Here is a 20327-nt window from a genome sequence, read left to right as displayed (position 1 = left end):
TGAGGAGTTATATTAGCCTGGTCTGTCAGTGAGGAGTTATATTAGCCTGGTCTGTCAGTGAGGAGTTATATTAGCCTGGTCTGTCAGTGAGGAGTTATATTAGCCTGGTCTGTCAGTGAGGAGTTATATTAGCCTGGTCTGTCAGTGAGGAGTTATATTAGCCTGGTCTGTCAGTGAGGAGTTATATTAGCCTGGTCTGTCAGTGAGGAGTTATATTAGCCTGGTCTGTCAGTGAGGAGTTATATTAGCCTGGTCTGTCAGTGAGGAGTTATATTAGCCTGGTCTGTCAGTGAGGAGTTATATTAGCTTGGGCTGTCAGTGAGGAGTTATATTAGCCTGGTCTGTCAGTGAGGAGTTATATTAGCCTGGTCTGTCAGTGAGGAGTTATATTAGCCTGGTCTGTCAGTGAGGAGTTATATTAGCCTGGTCTGTCAGTGAGGAGTTATATTAGCCTGGTCTGTCAGTGAGGAGTTATATTAGCCTGGTCTGTCAGTGAGGAGTTATATTAGCCTGGTCTGTCAGTGAGGAGTTATATTAGCCTGGTCTGTCAGTGAGGAGTTATATTAGCCTGGTCTGTCAGTGAGGAGTTATATTAGCCTGGTCTGTCAGTGAGGAGTTATATTAGCTTGGGCTGTCAGTGAGGAGTTATATTAGCCTGGTCTGTCAGTGAGGAGTTATATTAGCCTGGGCTGTCAGTGAGGAGTTATATTAACACACTCATACACACAGACAGACATGCTCCCAGACACACAACCTGCTCCCAGAGCAGCCGGTGGATTAGAATTGTTCATCTGGAAGGTCTTTATCAGCAGCCTGTTGATGTCTGGGGAAAGTGTGTGTGTGTGTGTGTGTTGAAATAGATGGCTTGATAACGGCGGAAGGTTAATGTCCTTCTTTCATTAGGCTGTATGTAAGGTGGCTGAAGACACCATAGACAGAGTTTAGGGGGGCGGGGGGGGCCTTTGAGGATTGTGTTGTCATCACTACGGCAGGTATGGCTGTCTGATCCAGCTCCACACAGCCACCTAATGTCACCTCTAATGTTATGCTATAAATATGTCTGTGTGAGTGTGTTCAGCAACGTAATTTCACCTCTGCTATAATGCTATTACCATCAGGATTACCATCAGTATTACCAGGAGTATTACCAGGAGTATTACCATCAGTATTACCAGGAGTATTACCATCAGTATTACCATCAGTATTACCATCAGTATTACCAGGAGTATTACCAGGAGTATTACCATCAGTATTACCATCAGTATTACCAGGAGTATTACCATCAGTATTACCAGGAGTATTACCATCAGTATTACCAGGATTATTACCAGGAGTATTACCAGGAGTATTACCATCAGTATTACCAGGAGTATTACCATCAGTATTACCATCAGTATTACCAGGATTATTACCATCAGTATTACCATCAGTATTACCAGGAGTATTACCAGCAGTATTACCAGCAGTATTACCAGCAGTATTACCATCAGTATTACCAGGAGTATTACCATCAGTATTACCAGGAGTATTACCAGCAGTATTACCAGCAGTATTACCATCAGTATTACCAGGAGTATTACCATCAGTATTACCAGGAGTATTACCATCAGTATTACCATCAGTATTACCAGGAGTATTACCATCAGTATTACCAGGAGTATTACCAGCAGTATTACCAGCAGTATTACCATCAGTATTACCAGGAGTATTACCATCAGTATTACCAGGAGTATTACCAGCAGTATTACCAGCAGTATTACCATCAGTATTACCAGGAGTATTACCATCAGTATTACCAGGAGTATTACCATCAGTATTACCATCAGTATTACCAGGAGTATTACCATCAGTATTACCATCAGTATTACCAGGAGTATTACCATCAGTATTACCAGGAGTATTACCATCAGTATTACCAGGAGTATTACCAGCAGTATTACCAGCAGTATTACCAGGATGGACAGCAACACTGGCTACTGTCATTTATAGAAGAGCTTTTGTTGTTGGTCTGCTGAATGGAATTACAATGATTCCTGTCTGTGTGTGTGTGTGTGTGTGTGTGTGTCTGTGTGTGTGTGTCTGTGTGTGTGTCTGTGTCTGTGTGTGTGTCTGTGTCTGTGTGTGTGTCTGTGTGTGTCTGTGTGTGTGTGTGTGTGTGTGTGTCTGTGTGTGTGTCTGTGTGTGTGTGTGTGTGTCTGTGTGTGTGTACTTAGGCTATATGTGAGTTTGTGTGTAAGTAAGGAAGTGTAGCCTATATCAGTGAGTTCATAGTTATGCTTCTTTCTTCCTCCTCCTCCTCTCCGCTCCTCCTCCTCCTCCTCTCCGCTCCTCCTCCTCCTCCTCTCCACTCCTCATCCTCCTCGCCCCTCCTCCTCCTCCTCCTCCTCCTCATCTCCACTCCTCCTCTCTCCTCCTCCTCCTCCTCCTCCTCTCCACTCCTCCTCCTCTCCACCTCCTCCTCCTCCTCATCTCCTCCTCCTCCTCCTCCACTCCTCCTCCTCCTCCTCTCCACTCCTCCTCTCCACCTCCTCCTCCTCCTCTCCACTCCTCCTCCTCCTCTCCACTCCTCCTCCTCATCTCCACTCCTCCTCCTCCTCTCTGCTCTTCCTCCTCCTCTCCACTCCTCCTCCTCCTCTCCCCTCCTCCTCCTCCTCTCCACTCCTCCTCTCCACTCCTCCTCCTCATCTCCACTCCTCCTCCTCCTCTCCGCTCCTCCTCCTCCTCCTCTCCACTCCTCCTGTCCTCCTCCTCCTGTTCCAGGCGGTGTTAGAGTCTACCTGGCCCTCCAGTACCAGAGGAGGTTACTTCATGTGGATGAAGCTGAGGAACGTGGTTATGGGTGTGGCTCAGTTCAGACAGGCGCTACGGAAACAGCAGGCTCCACCCACTCCGAGCCCTCTGTCAGGTAACCATGACGATGCAGCCTAAGCCCATCAGAGTGACGGGCTTAGGTTGTGATCGTGAAGTGCTGTGAATTTAACACTGTTGTGAGGTTTTTGTGAGGTTGTTGAGTTGTCTGACAGACAAGACAACTGTGCATGCTTCTTTATGAAATGTATGTGTTTGGTTTGGATCTGATGTGAAGCTGTAAGAGTGAATGTGTCTGAAAGAGCAATGTGAGAGGTGTCTGTCGTTTCAGACACATACAGTATAGCACATACATAATACAATACATCACTCATCACATTAGATAGAACAGATTCAGTTTAAACCTTCAGATCAGAATACATTAAATACACACTCACCTTGCACACCCTTTGAGGCGTGGTGCTGTCTGGCAGAACTTAGAACTCAGAAAATAATTCTGTCAAAAGTTCCTCTATCTTCTCTCCATGTGCAGTGAACTTGTATTGGCACCAGCACACCTCCAGGTCAGCCATGACCAGGCCTCTAGTTCTCTAGAGCAGGGGTTCCCAACCCTCTCCTCGGGCCCTTCCAGACCCTCTAGTTCTCTAGAGCAGGGGTTCCCAACCCTCTCCTCGGGCCCTTCCAGACCTTTCACTTTTTTGTTTTAACCCTAAACTGGTACACCTGATTCGTTTAGTCAAAGGCTTGATGATTAGCTGACTAATTACATCAGGTGTGCCAGTTTAGGGTAAAAAAATTACATGTGAAATGTCTGGGGGGGGCCCGAGGAGAGGGTTGGGAAACCCTGCTCTAGTTAGCTATAAAGAAAACACTGTAGTCCTCCAGTGATCTATAACAGACTGTAGTCCTCTAGTGATCTATAACAGACTGTAGTCCTCCAGTGACCTATAAAACACTGTAGTCCTCCAGTGATCTATAACAGACTGTAGTCCTCCAGTGACCTATAAAACACTGTAGTCCTCCAGTGACCTATAAAACACTGTAGTCCTCCAGTGACCTATAAAACACTGTAGTCCTCCAGTGACCTATAAAACACTGTAGTCCTCCAGTGATCTATAACAGACTGTAGTCCTCCAGTGACCTATAAAACACTGTAGTCCTCCAGTGACCTATAAAACACTGTAGTCCTCCAGTGACCTATAAAACACTGTAGTCCTCCAGTGACCTAAAAACACTGTAGTCCTCTAGTGATCTATAACAGACTGTAGTCCTCTAGTGACCTATAACAGACTGTAGTCCTCTAGTGACCTATAACAGACTGTAGTCCTCCAGTGACCTATAAAACACTGTAGTCCTCCAGTGACCTAAAAACACTGTAGTCCTCTAGTGATCTATAACAGACTGTAGTCCTCTAGTGATCTATAAAACACTGTAGTCCTCCAGTGACCTATAAAACACTGTAGTCCTCCAGTGACCTATAAAACACTGTAGTCCTCCAGTGACCTAAAAACACTGTAGTCCTCTAGTGATCTATAACAGACTGTAGTCCTCTAGTGATCTATAACAGACTGTAGTCCTCTAGTGATCTATAAAACACTGTAGTCCTCCAGTGACCTATAAAACACTGTAGTCCTCCAGTGACCTATAAAACACTGTAGTCCTCCAGTGACCTAAAAACACTGTAGTCCTCCAGTGATCTATAACAGACTGTAGTCCTCTAGTGATCTATAACAGACTAGTCCTCCAGTGACCTATAAAACACTGTAGTCCTCCAGTGACCTAAAAACACTGTAGTCCTCTAGTGATCTATAAAACACTGTAGTCCTCCAGTGACCTATAAAACACTGTAGTCCTCCAGTGACCTATAAAACACTGTAGTCCTCCAGTGACCTATAAAACACTGTAGTCCTCCAGTGACCTATAAAACACTGTAGTCCTCCAGTGATCTATAACAGACTGTAGTCCTCCAGTGATCTATAACAGACTGTAGTCCTCCAGTGACCTATAAAACACTGTAGTCCTCCAGTGACCTATAAAACACTGTAGTCCTCCAGTGACCTATAAAACACTGTAGTCCTCCAGTGACCTATAAAACACTGTAGTCCTCTAGTGACCTATAAAACACTGTAGTCCTCCAGTGACCTATAAAACACTGTAGTCCTCCAGTGACCTATAACACTGTTGCTTCAATTCACTGACCCACTTGGATCTGGGTTAAAGGTGTCTTGGCACACACACACACACACACACACACACACACACTACAGTTCCAGTCCATAATATTTAACTTGGTCTAAAGCCAGACGGCCCCAGACTGTGTTGATATCCAGCCCGTGGACCACTCCTTGCTGCGCTTCACAGACGCCTGTAGAGAAGGTCACTTGCTTCACACGCATCCCTCACAGAATATTGGTTTTCACTGAAAGTTGCAAATCCCTCACAGACACATTGATTTAGGCTACATATTTCTCGCTGAAGAACCATCACATAAAAAGTAATTCAGCCCTTAACACCTTGTTGTTTTTGAGGAGCCAAAATGGTGTCCGGGTTTCTCTTAACGCCTTGTTGTCTTTGGGCAGATGGCAGCGACCTGGACGCTGTGAGTCACGGCAGCCTGGATAGCTCTGCCGACACTAACACGGCCGAGCAGGGCCCCTACGCCACCGACTCCATCAAAGTAGACCCCACTGACGATAGGCGTAGCACAGGTACACCCCAAAATGGCTGCCGACTACGCCTCACGGGGGCCGCCATCTTTATTACACCTTTTCTCAGTCTGACACGTCTTTTTTCCCCTCCTCTCTCATTGCTCCACCTGCTCCCTGCTCTCTCCCTCCTCATTGCTCCACCTGCTCCCTGCTCTCTCCCTCCTCCTTTCTCTGCCTGCTCCTTCCTCCCTTACACCCTTCCTGTCTGTCTGTCTTCATTCACGGCTTGTTGTCTCAATGTTTTTCTCCTTCACTATGGTTGCTCTGCTGTCCCCCTACCTAACTGCCCCCTCCCTCCCTCCCTCCCTCCCTCCCTGCCTGTCGGTGCTGTGTGTGCCCGTGCATGCAGTCAGCCGCGGGGACTGGGGCGGTGTGGGGTCGGACATCCGGTCGGGTCACTCACACTGGGGGGGTTCTGACCTCCACTCCCCCCGCCACTCAGGTAAAAGTATGACCTCACTCTCTTTCACTCTCTCTCTCTTTCAGGATACCTCTCTCTATTGGGCTCTCTCTCTTTCACTACCTACACTTCTCTCTGATACTCTGTCCCTTTCTCAGTGTCTCTCGACCTCAATCTATGTCTCTTTCACTCTCTCGCTCTTTCTCTCTCTCTCTCTCTCGCTTATACCCTCTCTTTCTCTCTCGTTCACCCTCTCTCTTGCTCTCTGTCTCTCTAACTTCTCTCTCTCACTATCTTTCTCTACCTCTCTCTCTCTGGGCCTCTCTCTCTGGCTATCTTTCTCTGGCTCGCTCTATGTCTAGTTCTGTCTCTCTGGCTATCTTTCTCTGGCTCGCTCTATGTCTAGTTCTGTCTCTCTGGCTATCTTTCTCTGGCTCGCTCTATGTCTAGTTCTGTCTCTCTGGCTATCTTTCTCTGGCTCGCTCTATGTCTAGTTCTGTCTCTCTGGCTATCTTTCTCTGGCTTGCTCTATGTCTAGTTCTGTCTCTCTGGCTATCTTTCTCTGGCTCGCTCTATGTCTAGTTCTGTCTCTCTGGCTATCTTTCTCTGGCTCGCTCTATGTCTAGTTCTGTCTCTCTGGCTATCTCGCTCTGTCTAGTTCTGTCTCTCTGGCTATCTTTCTCTGGCTCGCTCTATGTCTAGTTCTGTCTCTCTGGCTATCTTTCTCTGGCTCGCTCTATGTCTAGTTCTGTCTCTCTGGCTATCTTTCTCTGGCTCGCTCTATGTCTAGTTCTGTCTCTCTGGCTATCTTTCTCTGGCTCGCTCTATGTCTAGTTCTGTCTCTCTGGCTATCTTTCTCTGGCGAGCTCTATGTCTAGTTCTGTCTCTCTGGCTATCTTTCTCTGGCTCGCTCTATGTCTAGTTCTGTCTCTCTGGCTATCTTTCTCTGGCGAGCTCTATGTCTAGTTCTGTCTCTCTGGCTATCTTTCTCTGGCTCGCTCTGTCTAGTTCTGTCTCTCTGGCTATCTTTCTCTGGCTCTCTCTGTCTAGTTCTGTCTCTCTGGCTCGCTCTATGTCTAGTTCTGTCTCTCTGGCTATCTTTCTCTGGCTCGCTCTGTCTAGTTCTGTCTCTCTGGCTATCTTTCTCTGGCTCGCTCTATGTCTAGTTCTGTCTCTCTGGCTATCTTTCTCTGGCTCGCTCTGTCTAGTTCTGTCTCTCTGGCTATCTTTCTCTGGCTCGCTCTATGTCTAGTTCTGTCTCTCTGGCTATCTTTCTCTGGCTCGCTCTATGTCTAGTTCTGTCTCTCTGGCTATCTTTCTCTGGCTCGCTCTGTCTAGTTCTGGCTATCTTTCTCTGGCTCGCTCTATGTCTAGTTCTGTCTCTCTGGCTATCTTTCTCTGGCTCGCTCTATGTCTAGTTCTGTCTCTCTGGCTATCTTTCTCTGGCTCGCTCTGTCTAGTTCTGTCTCTCTGGCTATCTTTCTCTGGCTCGCTCTATGTCTAGTTCTGTCTCTCTGGCTATCTTTCTCTGGCTCGCTCTATGTCTAGTTCTGTCTCTCTGGCTATCTTTCTCTGGCTCGCTCTATCTCTAGTTCTGTCTCTCTGGCTATCTTTCTCTGGCTCGCTCTATGTCTAGTTCTGTCTCTCTGGCTCGCTCTATGTCTAGTTCTGTCTCTCTGGCTATCTTTCTCTGGCTCACTCTATGTCTAGTTCTGTCTCTCTGGCTATCTTTCTCTGGCTCGCTCTATGTCTAGTTCTGTCTCTCTGGCTATCTTTCTCTGGCTCGCTCTATGTCTAGTTCTGTCTCTCTGGCTATCTTTCTCTGGCTCGCTCTATGTCTAGTTCTGTCTCTCTGGCTATCTTTCTCTGGCTCGCTCTATGTCTAGTTCTGTCTCTCTGGCTCGCTCTATGTCTAGTTCCTTTCTTTCTCTGGCTTCTTTTTCTCTCTCCGTCCACTCTTCATCTCCTCCACTGTGTCCTCTGCACTCCTCCCTTTACTCACCTCTCTCTATTTTAGGTTTTCCTCTCTTTCACTTTTAAAGCGGAATGTTGTTTTAGATCGGGGGTGTCGAACTCATTTTGCCTCTCAGTCCGTATTCGGTCTTCACCGATGACTGGAGAGCCGCACTTAAAATTTGTAAGATGTCCTCGCTGTCAACATTTGCAAAAAATTGTCCCATATCCATCGCTTTTTGAATTTTCGATTCTCCCTGACTGTCTAGCGTTCATTTTGATGACTGTTATCAAGCTGGACAGAGTGAAGAGACTATAAATGACTGTTATCAAGCTGGACAGAGTGAAGAGACTATAAATGACTGTTATCAAGCTGGACAGAGTGAAGAGACTATAAATGACTGTTATCAAGCTGGACAGAGTGAAGAGACTATAAATGACTGTTATCAAGCTGGACAGAGTGAAGAGACTATAAATGACTGTTATCAAGCTGGACAGAGTGAAGAGACTATAAATGACTGTTATCAAGCTGGACAGAGTGAAGAGACTATAAATGACTGTTATCAAGCTGGACAGAGTGAAGAGACTATAAATGACTGTTATCAAGCTGGACAGAGTGAAGGGACTATAAATGACTGTTATCAAGCTGGACAGAGTGAAGAGACTATAAATGACTGTTATCAAGCTGGACAGAGTGAAGAGACTATAAATGACTGTTATCAAGCTGGGCACAGTGAAGAGACTATAAATGACTGTTATCAAGCTGGACAGAGTGAAGAGACTATAAATGACTGTTATCAAGCTGGACAGAGTGAAGAGACTATAAATGTAGGTCCATTATTATTTTTACAGTTTTCATTTGGTTTTAGTCATTTCAATGTCAACTGAGATCGTTTTCCCCAGATAGTTTTTAACTCAAACCCCCTGCGGGCCAGATTGAATGGGTTCGCGGGCCGGGCCGTGTGTTTGACACCCCTGGTTTAGATGATACAGATCACTACACTCCAGAAGTCTCTGGAAGCAGAGGGACTGTGTTGTAGTTCAGTAGGGCAGTCTGAGGGTTGGGTGGAGGGTCGTGTTGCTCATTAAGGGAGTTAGTTTCACAAGTTACCATCTTATCATAGAGCGAGAGACCGAGCGAGAGAGAGACCGAGCGAGAGAGAGACCGAGCGAGAGAGAGACCGAGCGAGAGAGAGACCGAGCGAGAGAGAGACCGAGCGAGAGAGAGACCGAGCGAGAGAGAGACCGAGCGAGAGAGATACATATATAAATGCAAGGTGTAAAGTGTTTGGCAGATTTTCTTATATGAACTGTAACTCAGTAAAATCTTGTTGCATCTTGCATTTATATTTTTGTTCAGTATAGATTCATACAAGCCCGGTCGGGGTAAAGATTCATGTTTTATTCACAAACGACAGAGAGGCAGGCAGGGAGGATCATGGGAAAGATGAAAGACTCAGATCAGACAGCTAGCTGGTGGCCAGGAGAGACAAACGTTCTCTCTCTCTCTCTCTCTCTCTCTCTCTCTCTCTCGCACCCTTTCTTTCTTTCTTTCTTTCTTTCTTTCTTTCTTTCTTTCTTTCTTTCTTTCTTTCTTTCTTTCTTTCTTTCTTTCTTTCTTTCTTTCTTTCTTTCTTTCTTTCTTTCTTTCTTTCTTTCTTTCTTTCTTTCTTTCTTTCTTTCTTTCTTTCTTTCTTTCTTTCTTTCTTTCTTTCTTTCTTTCTTTCTTTCTTTCTTTCTTTCTTTCTTTCTTTCTTTCTTTCTTTCTTTCTTTCTTTCTTTCTTTCTTTCTTTCTTTCTTTCTTTCTTTCTTTCTGCAGTTAGAAATTGAGAGACGGGAGTGAACGTGAGCTTGTAAGAAATGTGAGGGAGAGAAGAGAGAGAGAGAGGGAAATCAAGATTGACAAAACCATAAAACTTCAACTGAACACAGTCTCAAATAGCCACCTATACCTTTTAATAGCCGTGCAACGGTACACATTTCAGCGAATAAACGTCTAAATGAATTGTTTATGAATTACCATATATTGTTTACGAGGTTTAATGTTTTATTTGTTACATTTAATAATTCAGTAATGACAACAACAACAAAAAATTTATCGCCAGTAAAAAACTGCTTACCATTCATTGGCTGCTAACAGCTGATAAGGAAGTAGACGCCTGGCTCAAACAGAAGCCTGTTTCTAATAAGCGCCTGTTGTATTTAGTGATTTTTTTAAGCAAATAAACTCCCGGGCTTTTCATTGAAGTGTTCCGGTATGTGAGGTAGAGTAAGAGAACTGAAATAGATACTGAGATCGTCAGATCTCTCCTCCACAGCATCAGTACAGTACATCATGTCAAACTGCAGTAGAGTTCTGTATCTTTACTGTGCATCTATACACGTTACCTCTCTCACTGCAACAGTGATGGGCCTCGAGAGATGAGGAGATGAAAGTAGGAAACTATAGTGTGTTCCGTTGATCTCCTGCAGCATGCTGTACTCAGCACAGCGTGAGACCAACCAGCTAAGAAGTGATAGGACAGAATACTCAACTCAATGCTAGAGCGGAGCAGTCAACCATTCCTAATTGTTTGGTTCTAGGGAACAGTGTTAGAGTAGCTCAATTTAAGTGTTTTAAATGAGGAGAGGCGTCTCTTGGAGTAGCCAGTTGTGGTTAGAAGTGCACTAACTATCTCTCTCTACTCCCTCCTTCCTCCAGGTGACCAGTCAGACCTGGGGTATAACTCCCTATCTAAAGAAGAGGTGCGTAGAGGAGGGCCCACCCCACTGGACAGGGGCAGGGACAGTACCCAGGACAAGGACAACAAGAAGGAGAGGGACTGCAGCTCCTGTGAGTGTTGCTATGGAGTTATAGATCTTCTGTTAGATCCCCCCCCCCTGCTGCATCCATGCTGAACGTTGATGCTACAGCTAGAGCGGTCTGCTCTTCAGAGTCTCTCTGCTGCCCTCTGGTGGAGGTCTAGTCTCTCTGCTGCCCTCTGGTGGAGGTCTAGTCTCTCTGCTGCTCTCTGGTGGAGGTCTAGTCTGTCTGCCTGTCTGTCTCTCTGTCTGTCTGTCTGTCTGCCTGTCTGTCTGTCTGTCTAGACTGTCTGTCTAGACTGTCTGTCTGTCCCACGATGCTGTCAGCATCATCTCTTCAGGTCTATATAGTAAATATGATCCGTTATCTCAACATAAAAGGCTTGATGATTGCATGTACATTCTTTGACGTTCTTATCTCAGGAGTATTTGTTGGTGTGATTGTACTAATTGCATATCTGTGTGTGTGTGTGTGTGTGTGTGTGTGTCCAGTGTCGGAGACAGAGAGTGCTAAGGGCAGTGGAGACGGTCTCCCCCAACAGGACTTCCCAGAGGTCAACGGTCCATTCAAGCGGCATAATTCCGGCATCGTCCGCGGCAACTGTCCCTATGACGATGCAGCCTGTGAGCCCAAGGGGTCAACCAGCACAGGTAAATAAATACCTGGAACTGCTACTTCTACTTTTTCCTATTGTAGAGTTCAATGTCTTCTAGTTACTATTGGTGTAACACTGAGTACGGTTACATGCACACAATAATGTGATTATTGTGGATAGTCAGATTTAATATAATAGTTTGATTAAAACGTTTACATGCTTTGCAAGAAGAATGATTCCCCTAATAATCCTGTTTAAATGGACACATCTGAAATCAGGCTACCTGATAGCACTCTGATAAATGCAGAAAATCGCCAATTAAAAATTAACTGTCTACCACAGTGAACCTGTTATTTTTGGGAAGCATATTTGATTCTGAGTTGGGACGTATAAACTTTGTATGTGAAAACTATTTCTAAGACACATACATTTAGTTGTTCCTAACTTACTTCCCTCGCGCTAAAGAGGGAGGCTCTCAGCTGGTGCCAACACATGCCCAGATCAAAAACACCACTGGAACGCCGATTAAGGTGTTTACATGTCCTAATAATTTGAAAGATTGCTCAGAAAACAGCGTATGCTTACTTCGATTTTTACCTGCCGGATAAACAGAGTAAGGTGTTGACATGAATTTTGCATAAACTGCCTACTGCCATAATCAGTTTAATATCAAACTATTAGAGTGGAAACTAACTAGTCACTGATTCTCTCTTTCTGTCTGTCTTTCTCTACCTCTCTGTCGTTCTGTTTGTCCATTTCTCCCTCTAACCCTCTTCCCCTCCCTCCGTTCCTTCCCTCGCTCTCCCTCCTTCCCTCTCTCTCTTTCCTGCTCCTCCCTCCTCCCCCTAACTCCCTCTCCTCCCCATTTCCCTCTCCCCCTCCCTCCCTCCCTCTCTCCCCTCTCTTTCTCCCCCTCCTTATCTTCCACCCTCCCTCGCTCCCCTCTCCCCCTCCCTTCCTCCCTCTCTCCCCTCTCTTTCTCCCCCTCCTTATCTTCCACCCTCCCTCGCTCCCCTCTCCCTCTTTCCTCCTCCCTCCCTCTCTCTTCTCTCCCTTTTCCCTCCTCCCACTTCCTCCCCCCTCCCTCCCTACCCCACTCCCTACCTCTCCCTCTCTCTTCTCCCTCCCTCCCTCCCTCTCTCTCTCCTCTCTCCAGACCATGTAGCAGGTCTGCTGTTCACCTTCTGTCTGGAGGAGATAGGTGTAGTTGAGGCTAACAGTCTGAGGAGGAGACATCTCAGTGCCCTTGAGGAGGGAGGTGGCAGTGGGAGTAGTGGAGGAGGAGGAGGAGGTGAGCCATAACTGTAATCCATAGTCTATTGACTGTCTGTCTTCCATTATGTATTTAATACCTCTGTAGTGCAGGGTGGAGGAGGTGAGCCAGCTGTAACTCTCCCCTCCCCTCCCCTCCCCTCCCCTCCCCTCCTCTCCTCTCCTCTCCTCTCCTCTCCTCTCCTCTCCTCTCCTCTCCTCTCCTCTCCTCTCCTCTCCTCTCCTCTCCTCTCCTCTCCTCTCCTCTCCTCTCCTCTCCTCTCCTCTCCTCTCCTCTCCTCTCCTCTCCTCTCCTCTCCTCTCCTCTCCTCTCCAGGCCATGACTGGCAGGGTGTGCGAGGGCGCAGACTGAGTGGAGACAACAGGGTTGCCAGTGGTAGCAGTGGCACTCCCGTGCTGGGTCTGGGGCTGCACCAGGGAGAGACTGACCCAGCCAGGATAGCAGAGAACCTGGGGGCAGACGCCAAGATCCTCCAGGGGACCAGCTTCAGCCAGACCTGCCAGACCAAGAGGCCCCGGTCGTTAGCCCTGGGAGGGTCAGAGGGGGTCGGAGCAGCAGGGGGTAGAACCAGGTGAATGATCATTGATGTGGAACATTACTGACCGCTGCCATCTTGCACAATAGCTGTCCCGTGTAGCTCAGTTGGTAGAGCATGGCGCTTGCAACGCCAGGGTTGTGGGTTCGATTCCCACGGGGGACCAGTATGAAAATGTATGCACTCACTAACTGTGAGTCGCTCTGGATAAGAGCGTCTGCTAAATGACTAAAAATGTCAAATGTAAAAAATGTCATCTCAATGAGAATAACCTGCATTAATATTTGAAGGTCATGGATTTCATATTCTCCTCTCTGTTTATGTTCATGCTTCTGAAATTAAATATCCCCTTTGGTGATCAGTAAATTATGAATATCAAAATGTATTTGCATCTATTTTTTAAATCTAATCTATTCATTTATCCATAAGGCGCTGCAGACGTAGAGACAGCCCAGAAGACGGAGAGGAGAGGGACTCCAGTGACGAGGACAAGAATAACACAGACGCCATCTTTGATCTGGAGGACCTAGATCTGGACGGACCGACCACAGAGAGCGTTGCTAAAACCAGCCAATCAAGGAAGAGGACGGTGGAACGCAGCGCCAGCTATGGCAGTGTGGGTGTGGCCTCAGCCTCGCGGGGAGCCGTTAAACGAACAGGGATCGAGACAGGCTTCGACCCGCTGTCCCTCCTGGCGGCTGAGTCCAAGTCCCAGGGGGACAGAGAGGACGACCTGGAAGTAGAGATGGATGGGGTCGCGACCCCTACGGGCCGCCGCCGAGACCACCTGGCTAGGGAGATAGAGATGTACATGAACCATATGGGTTCTCCTCTGAACAGCCGGACCTCCAGTATGGACCTCCAAGACCCCTCCAGTCCCCTGTTCCTCCACCCTCCTCCCCCACTCATCACCACACCTCGACGGGCCAGTCTCCCCCATAGCTCCCCTCTCAGGACAGGAGGATTACCGCGCTCCAGGACCTACCACTCCCCCTCGCCCTCCCAGCCTGGCAGACAGAGACTCTGGTCCTCACCCTCCTGTCCCCGCTCCACCCCCACCCCCACCCCCAGCCCACGCCCCAGCCCCTACCGGGAGAGGGAGAGAGACAGGGACCTGGGTTTGCTGTCCCCCTCTATGTCCTCCTCCTCCTTCGCCCTGGACCAGCTCCTCACCCCCACCCTGGATGTGTTTAAGAGCAGCATGTTCTCAGCCGGGAAAGGTGTAGCAGAGAAGGCTAGCAAGTGGTACTCTCGCCTGGCCACCTCCTACACCATGCCCACCAAGGTACGCTCATTGGTTGTCAATGGAGGGTGTTATAGTGGTGCGTCAAAATAACACATTTCTGAATGGCATAAAGCTATTTTGTAATACTGTGCGACATGAATCAGAACAAGTGTCTTGTCCACACCACTACTTAATGCAGCTGGGTGCTTCCCAGATTCTCAGAGCAGACACGTTGCAGCAACATTTTTATTTTGTTCCTGAACCTCCATTGTATACCCTGTCCACCCCCTCCAGGATGGGAACTGTGACCGTCTGAGTGTGTCCTCTCTGGGCATGGACCCTGACTGCTCCTCCCTGTTGGATGTGGATGAGGAGGGCCTGGGGGACCCAGAGGGCTCCATCATCTCCCCTCAAAGGAACGGCCCCGGGCCCCGTAGGAGCCCCAGGAGAAGCCCGCCCAGACGCAGTCCCATGAGGAGCAGACTGGACAGCCCCACACACAGACAGACAGACGGACAGACAGCCCCACACAGACAGACAGGTAACATATTGCTGCCTTGTCACTGGGGGGTGAGTGGAGGAGGAGTGGGGAGGGAGGGAGGGAGGGAGGGATGGAGCCCCTTGTGTAGTCGACTAGACAGCCCCACACAGACAGACAGGTAACATATTGCTGCCTTGTCACTGGGGGGTGAGTGGAGGAGGAGTGGGGAGGGAGGGAGGGAGGGATGGAGCCCCTTGTGTAGTCGACTAGACAGCCCCACACAGACAGACAGGTAACATATTGCTGCCTTGTCACTGGGGGGTGAGTGGAGGAGGAGTGGGGAGGGAGGGAGGGAGGGAGGGAGGGAGGAGTTAGGGTTAGACAACCAGGTACTGCCCTGTCACTGGGGGGGAGAGTGGAGGAGGAGTGGGGAGGGAGGGAGGGAGGGAGGGAGGGAGCCCCTTGTGTAGTCGACTAGACAGCCCCACACAGACAGACAGGTAACATATTGCTGCCTTGTCACTGGGGGGTGAGTGGAGGAGGAGTGGGGAGGGAGGGAGGGAGGGAGCCCCTTGTGTAGTCGACTAGACAGCCCCACACAGACAGACAGGTAACATATTGCTGCCTTGTCACTGGGGGGTGAGTGGAGGAGGAGTGGGGAGGGAGGGAGGGAGGGAGCCCCTTGTGTAGTCGACTAGACAGCCCCACACAGACAGACAGGTAACATATTGCTGCCTTGTCACTGGGGGGTGAGTGGAGGAGGAGTGGGGAGGGAGGGATGGAGCCCCTTGTGTAGTCTACTAGACAGCCACACACAGACAGACAGGTAACATATTGCTGCCTTGAGAGGCAGGAGCTAGGGTTAGACAACCAGGTACTGCCCTGTCACTGGGGAGGAGAGAGGGAGGAGCTAGGGTTAGACAACCAGGTACTGCCCTGGGGAGGAGAGAGGGAGGAGTTAGGGTTAGACAACCAGGTACTGCCCTGTCACTGGGGAGGAGAGAGGGAGGAGCTAGGGTTAGACAACCAGGTACTGCCCTGGGGAGGAGAGAGGGAGGAGTTAGGGTTAGACAACCAGGTACTGCCCTGGGGAGGAGAGAGGGAGGAGTTAGGGTTAGACAACCAGGTACTGCCCTGGGGAGGAGAGAGGGAGGAGTTAGGGTTAGACAACCAGGTACTGCCCTGTCACTGGGGAGGAGAGAGGGAGGAGCTAGGGTTAGACAACCAGGTACTGCCCTGGGGAGGAGAGAGGGAGGAGTTAGGGTTAGACAACCAGGTACTGCCCTGGGGAGGAGAGAGGGAGGAGTTAGGGTTAGACAACCAGGTACTGCCCTGGGGAGGAGAGAGGGAGGAGTTAGGGTTAGACAACCAGGTACTGCCCTGGGGAGGAGAGAGGGAGGAGTTAGGGTTAGACAACCAGGTACTGCCCTGGGGAGGAGAGAGGGAGGAGTTAGGGTTAGACAACCAGGCACTGCCCTGTCACTGGGGAGGAGAGAGGGAGGAGTTAGGGTTAGACAACCAGGTACTGCCCTGGGGAGGAGAGAGGGAGGAGTTAGGGTTAGACAACCAGGTACTGCCCTGGGGAGGAGAGAGGGAGGAGTTAGGGTTAGACAACCAGGTACTGTCACTGGGGAGGAGAGAGGGAGGAGCTAGGGTTAGACAACCAGGTACTGCCCTGTCACTGGGGAGGAGAGAGGGAGGAGCTAGGGTTAGACAACCAGGTACTGTCACTGGGGAGGAGAGAGGGAGGAGCTAGGGTTAGACAACCAGGTACTGCCCTGTCACTGGGGAGGAGAGAGGGAGGAGTTAGGGTTAGACAACCAGGTACTGCCCTGTCACTGGGGAGGAGAGAGGGAGGAGCTAGGGTTAGACAACCAGGTACTGTCACTGGGGAGGAGAGAGGGAGGAGTTAGGGTTAGACAACCAGGTACTGTCACTGGGGAGGAGAGAGGGAGGAGCTAGGGTTAGACAACCAGGTACTGCCCTGTCACTGGGGAGCAGAGAGGGAGGAGCTAGGGTTAGACAACCAGGTACTGCCCTGTCACTGGGGAGGAGAGAGGGAGGAGTTAGGGTTAGACAACCAGGTACTGCCCTGTCACTGGGGAGGAGAGAGGGAGGAGCTAGGGTTAGACAACCAGGTACTGTCACTGGGGAGGAGAGAGGGAGGAGTTAGGGTTAGACAACCAGGTACTGTCACTGGGGAGGAGAGAGGGAGGAGCTAGGGTTAGACAACCAGGTACTGTCACTGGGGAGGAGAGAGGGAGGAGCTAGGGTTAGACAACCAGGTACTGCCCTGTCACTGGGGAGGAGAGAGGGAGGAGCTAGGGTTAGACAACCAGGTACTGTCACTGGGGAGGAGAGAGGGAGGAGCTAGGGTTAGACAACCAGGTACTGCCCTGTCACTGGGGAGGAGAGAGGGAGGAGTTAGGGTTAGACAACCAGGTACTGCCCTGTCACTGGGGAGGAGAGAGGGAGGAGTTAGGGTTAGACAACCAGGTACTGCCCTGTCACTGGGGAGGAGAGAGGGAGGAGTTAGGGTTAGACAACCAGGTACTGCTCTGTCACTGGGGAGGAGAGAGGGAGGAGTTAGGGTTAGACAACCAGGTACTGCTCTGTCACTGGGGAGGAGAGAGGGAGGAGTTAGGGTTAGACAACCAGGTACTGCCCTGTCACTGGGGGGAGAGAGGGAGGAGTTAGGGTTAGACAACCAGGTACTGTCACTGGGGAGGAGAGAGGGAGGAGTTAGGGTTAGACAACCAGGTACTGTCACTGGGGAGGAGAGAGGGAGGAGTTAGGGTTAGACAACCAGGTACTGCCCTGTCACTGGGGGGAGAGAGGGAGGAGTTAGGGTTAGACAACCAGGTACTGCCCTGTCACTGGGGAGGAGAGAGGGAGGAGCTAGGGTTAGACAACCAGGTACTGCCCTGGCCAAGAGGTAGGGGAGGTAGAAAGGACTCTTACCAAACTAGGCCAGCAGACGATGCCTTGTACAGTTGAGGTGATTTGAGGTGAAGTCTGATTGGAGCTCTTCATTCAAGCTACTCAGACGCTCTGCCCTTCTCATGTCTGATTAGCATCCACTGTGCACTAGCGGTAGCACGCCTGACATGGAAATCCACTGCCCTGAGTTAGCGGTTAGCTAACGGCTAGCCATCAGAGACTGTTTACTGCTGACACCAATGATAGCAGACCTTCATGGATAATGGTATGCTTCTTCTCCGGTTGTGCCCTCTCTCTCCTCCAGGCTTTCCTCTCCCAGACCGGTCTGATCTGGGCTCGTCTCGCTACACCAGCAATACCAGTGTCTTCCAGAACTACGCCATGGAGGTGAGAACACCACACATACAGACCTCTCAAACTTAAACCAGGAAAACTCACGGGAACATTGAAAAGAAGCCCTACACTACAGCTAGCTCGAGACAAAGGATCCAGGCCAGGGTGGTCTCTGCCATTTTGTGCCGACCCCCTGCCTGACCTGACGTCCATGTTGGCTCTGCTGTGTGCTTCCAGCTGCTGATCTCCAGCTGCTCTCGCTGTAAGACGTGTGACTGTCTGGTGTACGATGAGGAGATCATGGCAGGATGGACGGCTGACGACTCGAACCTCAACACCACCTGTCCCTTCTGTGGGGTCCCCTTCCTCCCCTTCCTCAATGTAGAGATCAGAGACCTGAGAGGACCTGGGAGGTACAGTTTATACACACAGACATTTACACCCTCCCCTATCTGCCAATATCACACCTACACTCATCCTTCTCTCCTGTCACCCCGTCTTTCCTCTCCTGCGCTCCCTTCAGGTTCTTCCTGAAGAGCAGTCCGTCAGCGGATGAGGCTGTGTCGTCGTCCTACTCTGTGTCCACCGGTCTGGACACCGGGACGTCCACCCTGTCCACTCCCTGTCCCACCACCGTCCTGTCACCTCTCTCACCCAGGATCACTGTAGAGGGCTGCTCTGGTAACAACAGGTACACTACACACTAAACACTACACACTACACACTATACACTACACACTACACACTACACACTATACACTATACACTATACACTATACACTATACACTATACACTACACACTATACACTATACACTATACACTATACACTATACACTATACACTATACACTACACTTTACACTATACACTGAGATTATTAGTCAATATTAGTATGCTGGTAGTGTTCCCTCTCTCAATTAGTTTCCTGAGATTATTAGTCAATATTAGTATGCTGGTAGTGTTCCCTCTCTCAATTAGTTTCCTGAGATTATTAGTGAATATTAGTATGCTGGTAGTGTTCCCTCTCTCAATTAGTTTCCTGAGATTATTAGTCAATATTAGTATGCTGGTAGTGTTCCCTCTCTCAATTAGTTTCCTGAGATTATTAGTCAATATTAGTATGCTGGTAGTGTTCCCTCTCTCAATTAGTTTCCTGAGAGTATTAGTCAATATTAGTATGCTGGTAGTGTTCCCTCTCTCAATTAGTTTCCTGAGATTATTAGTCAATATTAGTATGCTGGTAGTGTTCCCTCTCTCAATTAGTTTCCTGAGATTATTAGTCAATATTAGTATGCTGGTAGTGTTCCCTCTCTCAATTAGTTTCCTGAGATTATTAGTCAATATTAGTATGCTGGTAGTGTTCCCTCTCTCAATTAGTTTCCTGAGATTATTAGTCAATATTAGTATGCTGGTAGTGTTCCCTCTCTCAATTAGTTTCCTGAGATTATTAGTGAATATTAGTATGCTGGTAGTGTTCCCTCTCCCTCCTCATCTGGGCTTCTGTTGGATCACATGACATCTCATTAGAGAATGTGTTTGAAGTAGCCACCTACTGATACTATCTGCAATGGAAAACAGGAGCTCCTCCGCAATCTGCAACACCTGGTCCTAACACTGATGTGTGTGTGTGTGTGTGTGTGTGTGTGTGTCCAGGGCCCAGTGTATAGAGATCCCCACAGAGCGGCGCCAGGGGGCCCTGTCCCCAGGGTCAGCTATGGTGCGGAGTGTCAGTGCCTTTGGCCCCATGCAGGAACCGACTACACTCAACCACAGTGTACCAACTACAGGCAGCTTGCCCAGCCGACTCAACGAAGCCACCGTGAGACACACCCCCAAAGCACACGCATACTGGGTTCACATGCACATATTTCACACACACCCCCAAAGCACACGCATACTGGGTTCACATGCACATATTTCACACACACCCCCAAAGCACACGCATACTGGGTTCACATGCACATATTTCACACACACCCCCAAAACACACGCATACTGGGTTCATATACACATATTTCACACACACCCCCAAAACACACGCATACTGGGTTCACATGCACATATTTCACACACACCCCCAAAGCACACGCATACTGGGTTCACATGCACATATTTCACACACACCCCCAAAGCACACGCATACTGGGTTCACATGCACATATTTCACACACACCCCCAAAACACACGCATACTGGGTTCATATACACATATTTCACACACACCCCCAAAACACACGCATACTGGGTTCACATGCACATATTTCACCTTTTA

General features: G+C 48.9%; 1 protein-coding gene across 1 annotated transcript in view; it reads left to right on the top strand.

The window, feature by feature from the left end:
• Positions 1-20327, top strand: part of LOC311118938 (C-myc promoter-binding protein-like) — a 129498-nt gene that overhangs the window by 91980 nt on the left and 17191 nt on the right. Inside the window, exons 19-31 of the mRNA XM_084193688.1 lie at positions 2761-2905; positions 5388-5516; positions 5866-5958; positions 10572-10703; positions 11165-11323; positions 12425-12559; positions 12857-13112; positions 13506-14361; positions 14596-14842; positions 18027-18109; positions 18293-18468; positions 18579-18746; positions 19710-19875. Coding sequence (XP_084049814.1) covers positions 2761-2905; positions 5388-5516; positions 5866-5958; positions 10572-10703; positions 11165-11323; positions 12425-12559; positions 12857-13112; positions 13506-14361; positions 14596-14842; positions 18027-18109; positions 18293-18468; positions 18579-18746; positions 19710-19875 — 2745 coding nt within the window. The remainder of the gene's footprint in view (positions 1-2760; positions 2906-5387; positions 5517-5865; positions 5959-10571; positions 10704-11164; positions 11324-12424; positions 12560-12856; positions 13113-13505; positions 14362-14595; positions 14843-18026; positions 18110-18292; positions 18469-18578; positions 18747-19709; positions 19876-20327) is intronic.

This window comes from Coregonus lavaretus, assembly GCF_964263955.1.
Source record: "Coregonus lavaretus genome assembly, contig: HAP1_SCAFFOLD_767, whole genome shotgun sequence".
NCBI classification, from domain to species: domain Eukaryota; kingdom Metazoa; phylum Chordata; class Actinopteri; order Salmoniformes; family Salmonidae; genus Coregonus; species Coregonus lavaretus.
Note: the sequence above shows the minus strand (reverse complement) of the source record. Positions and strands in the feature narration are given on the sequence as shown.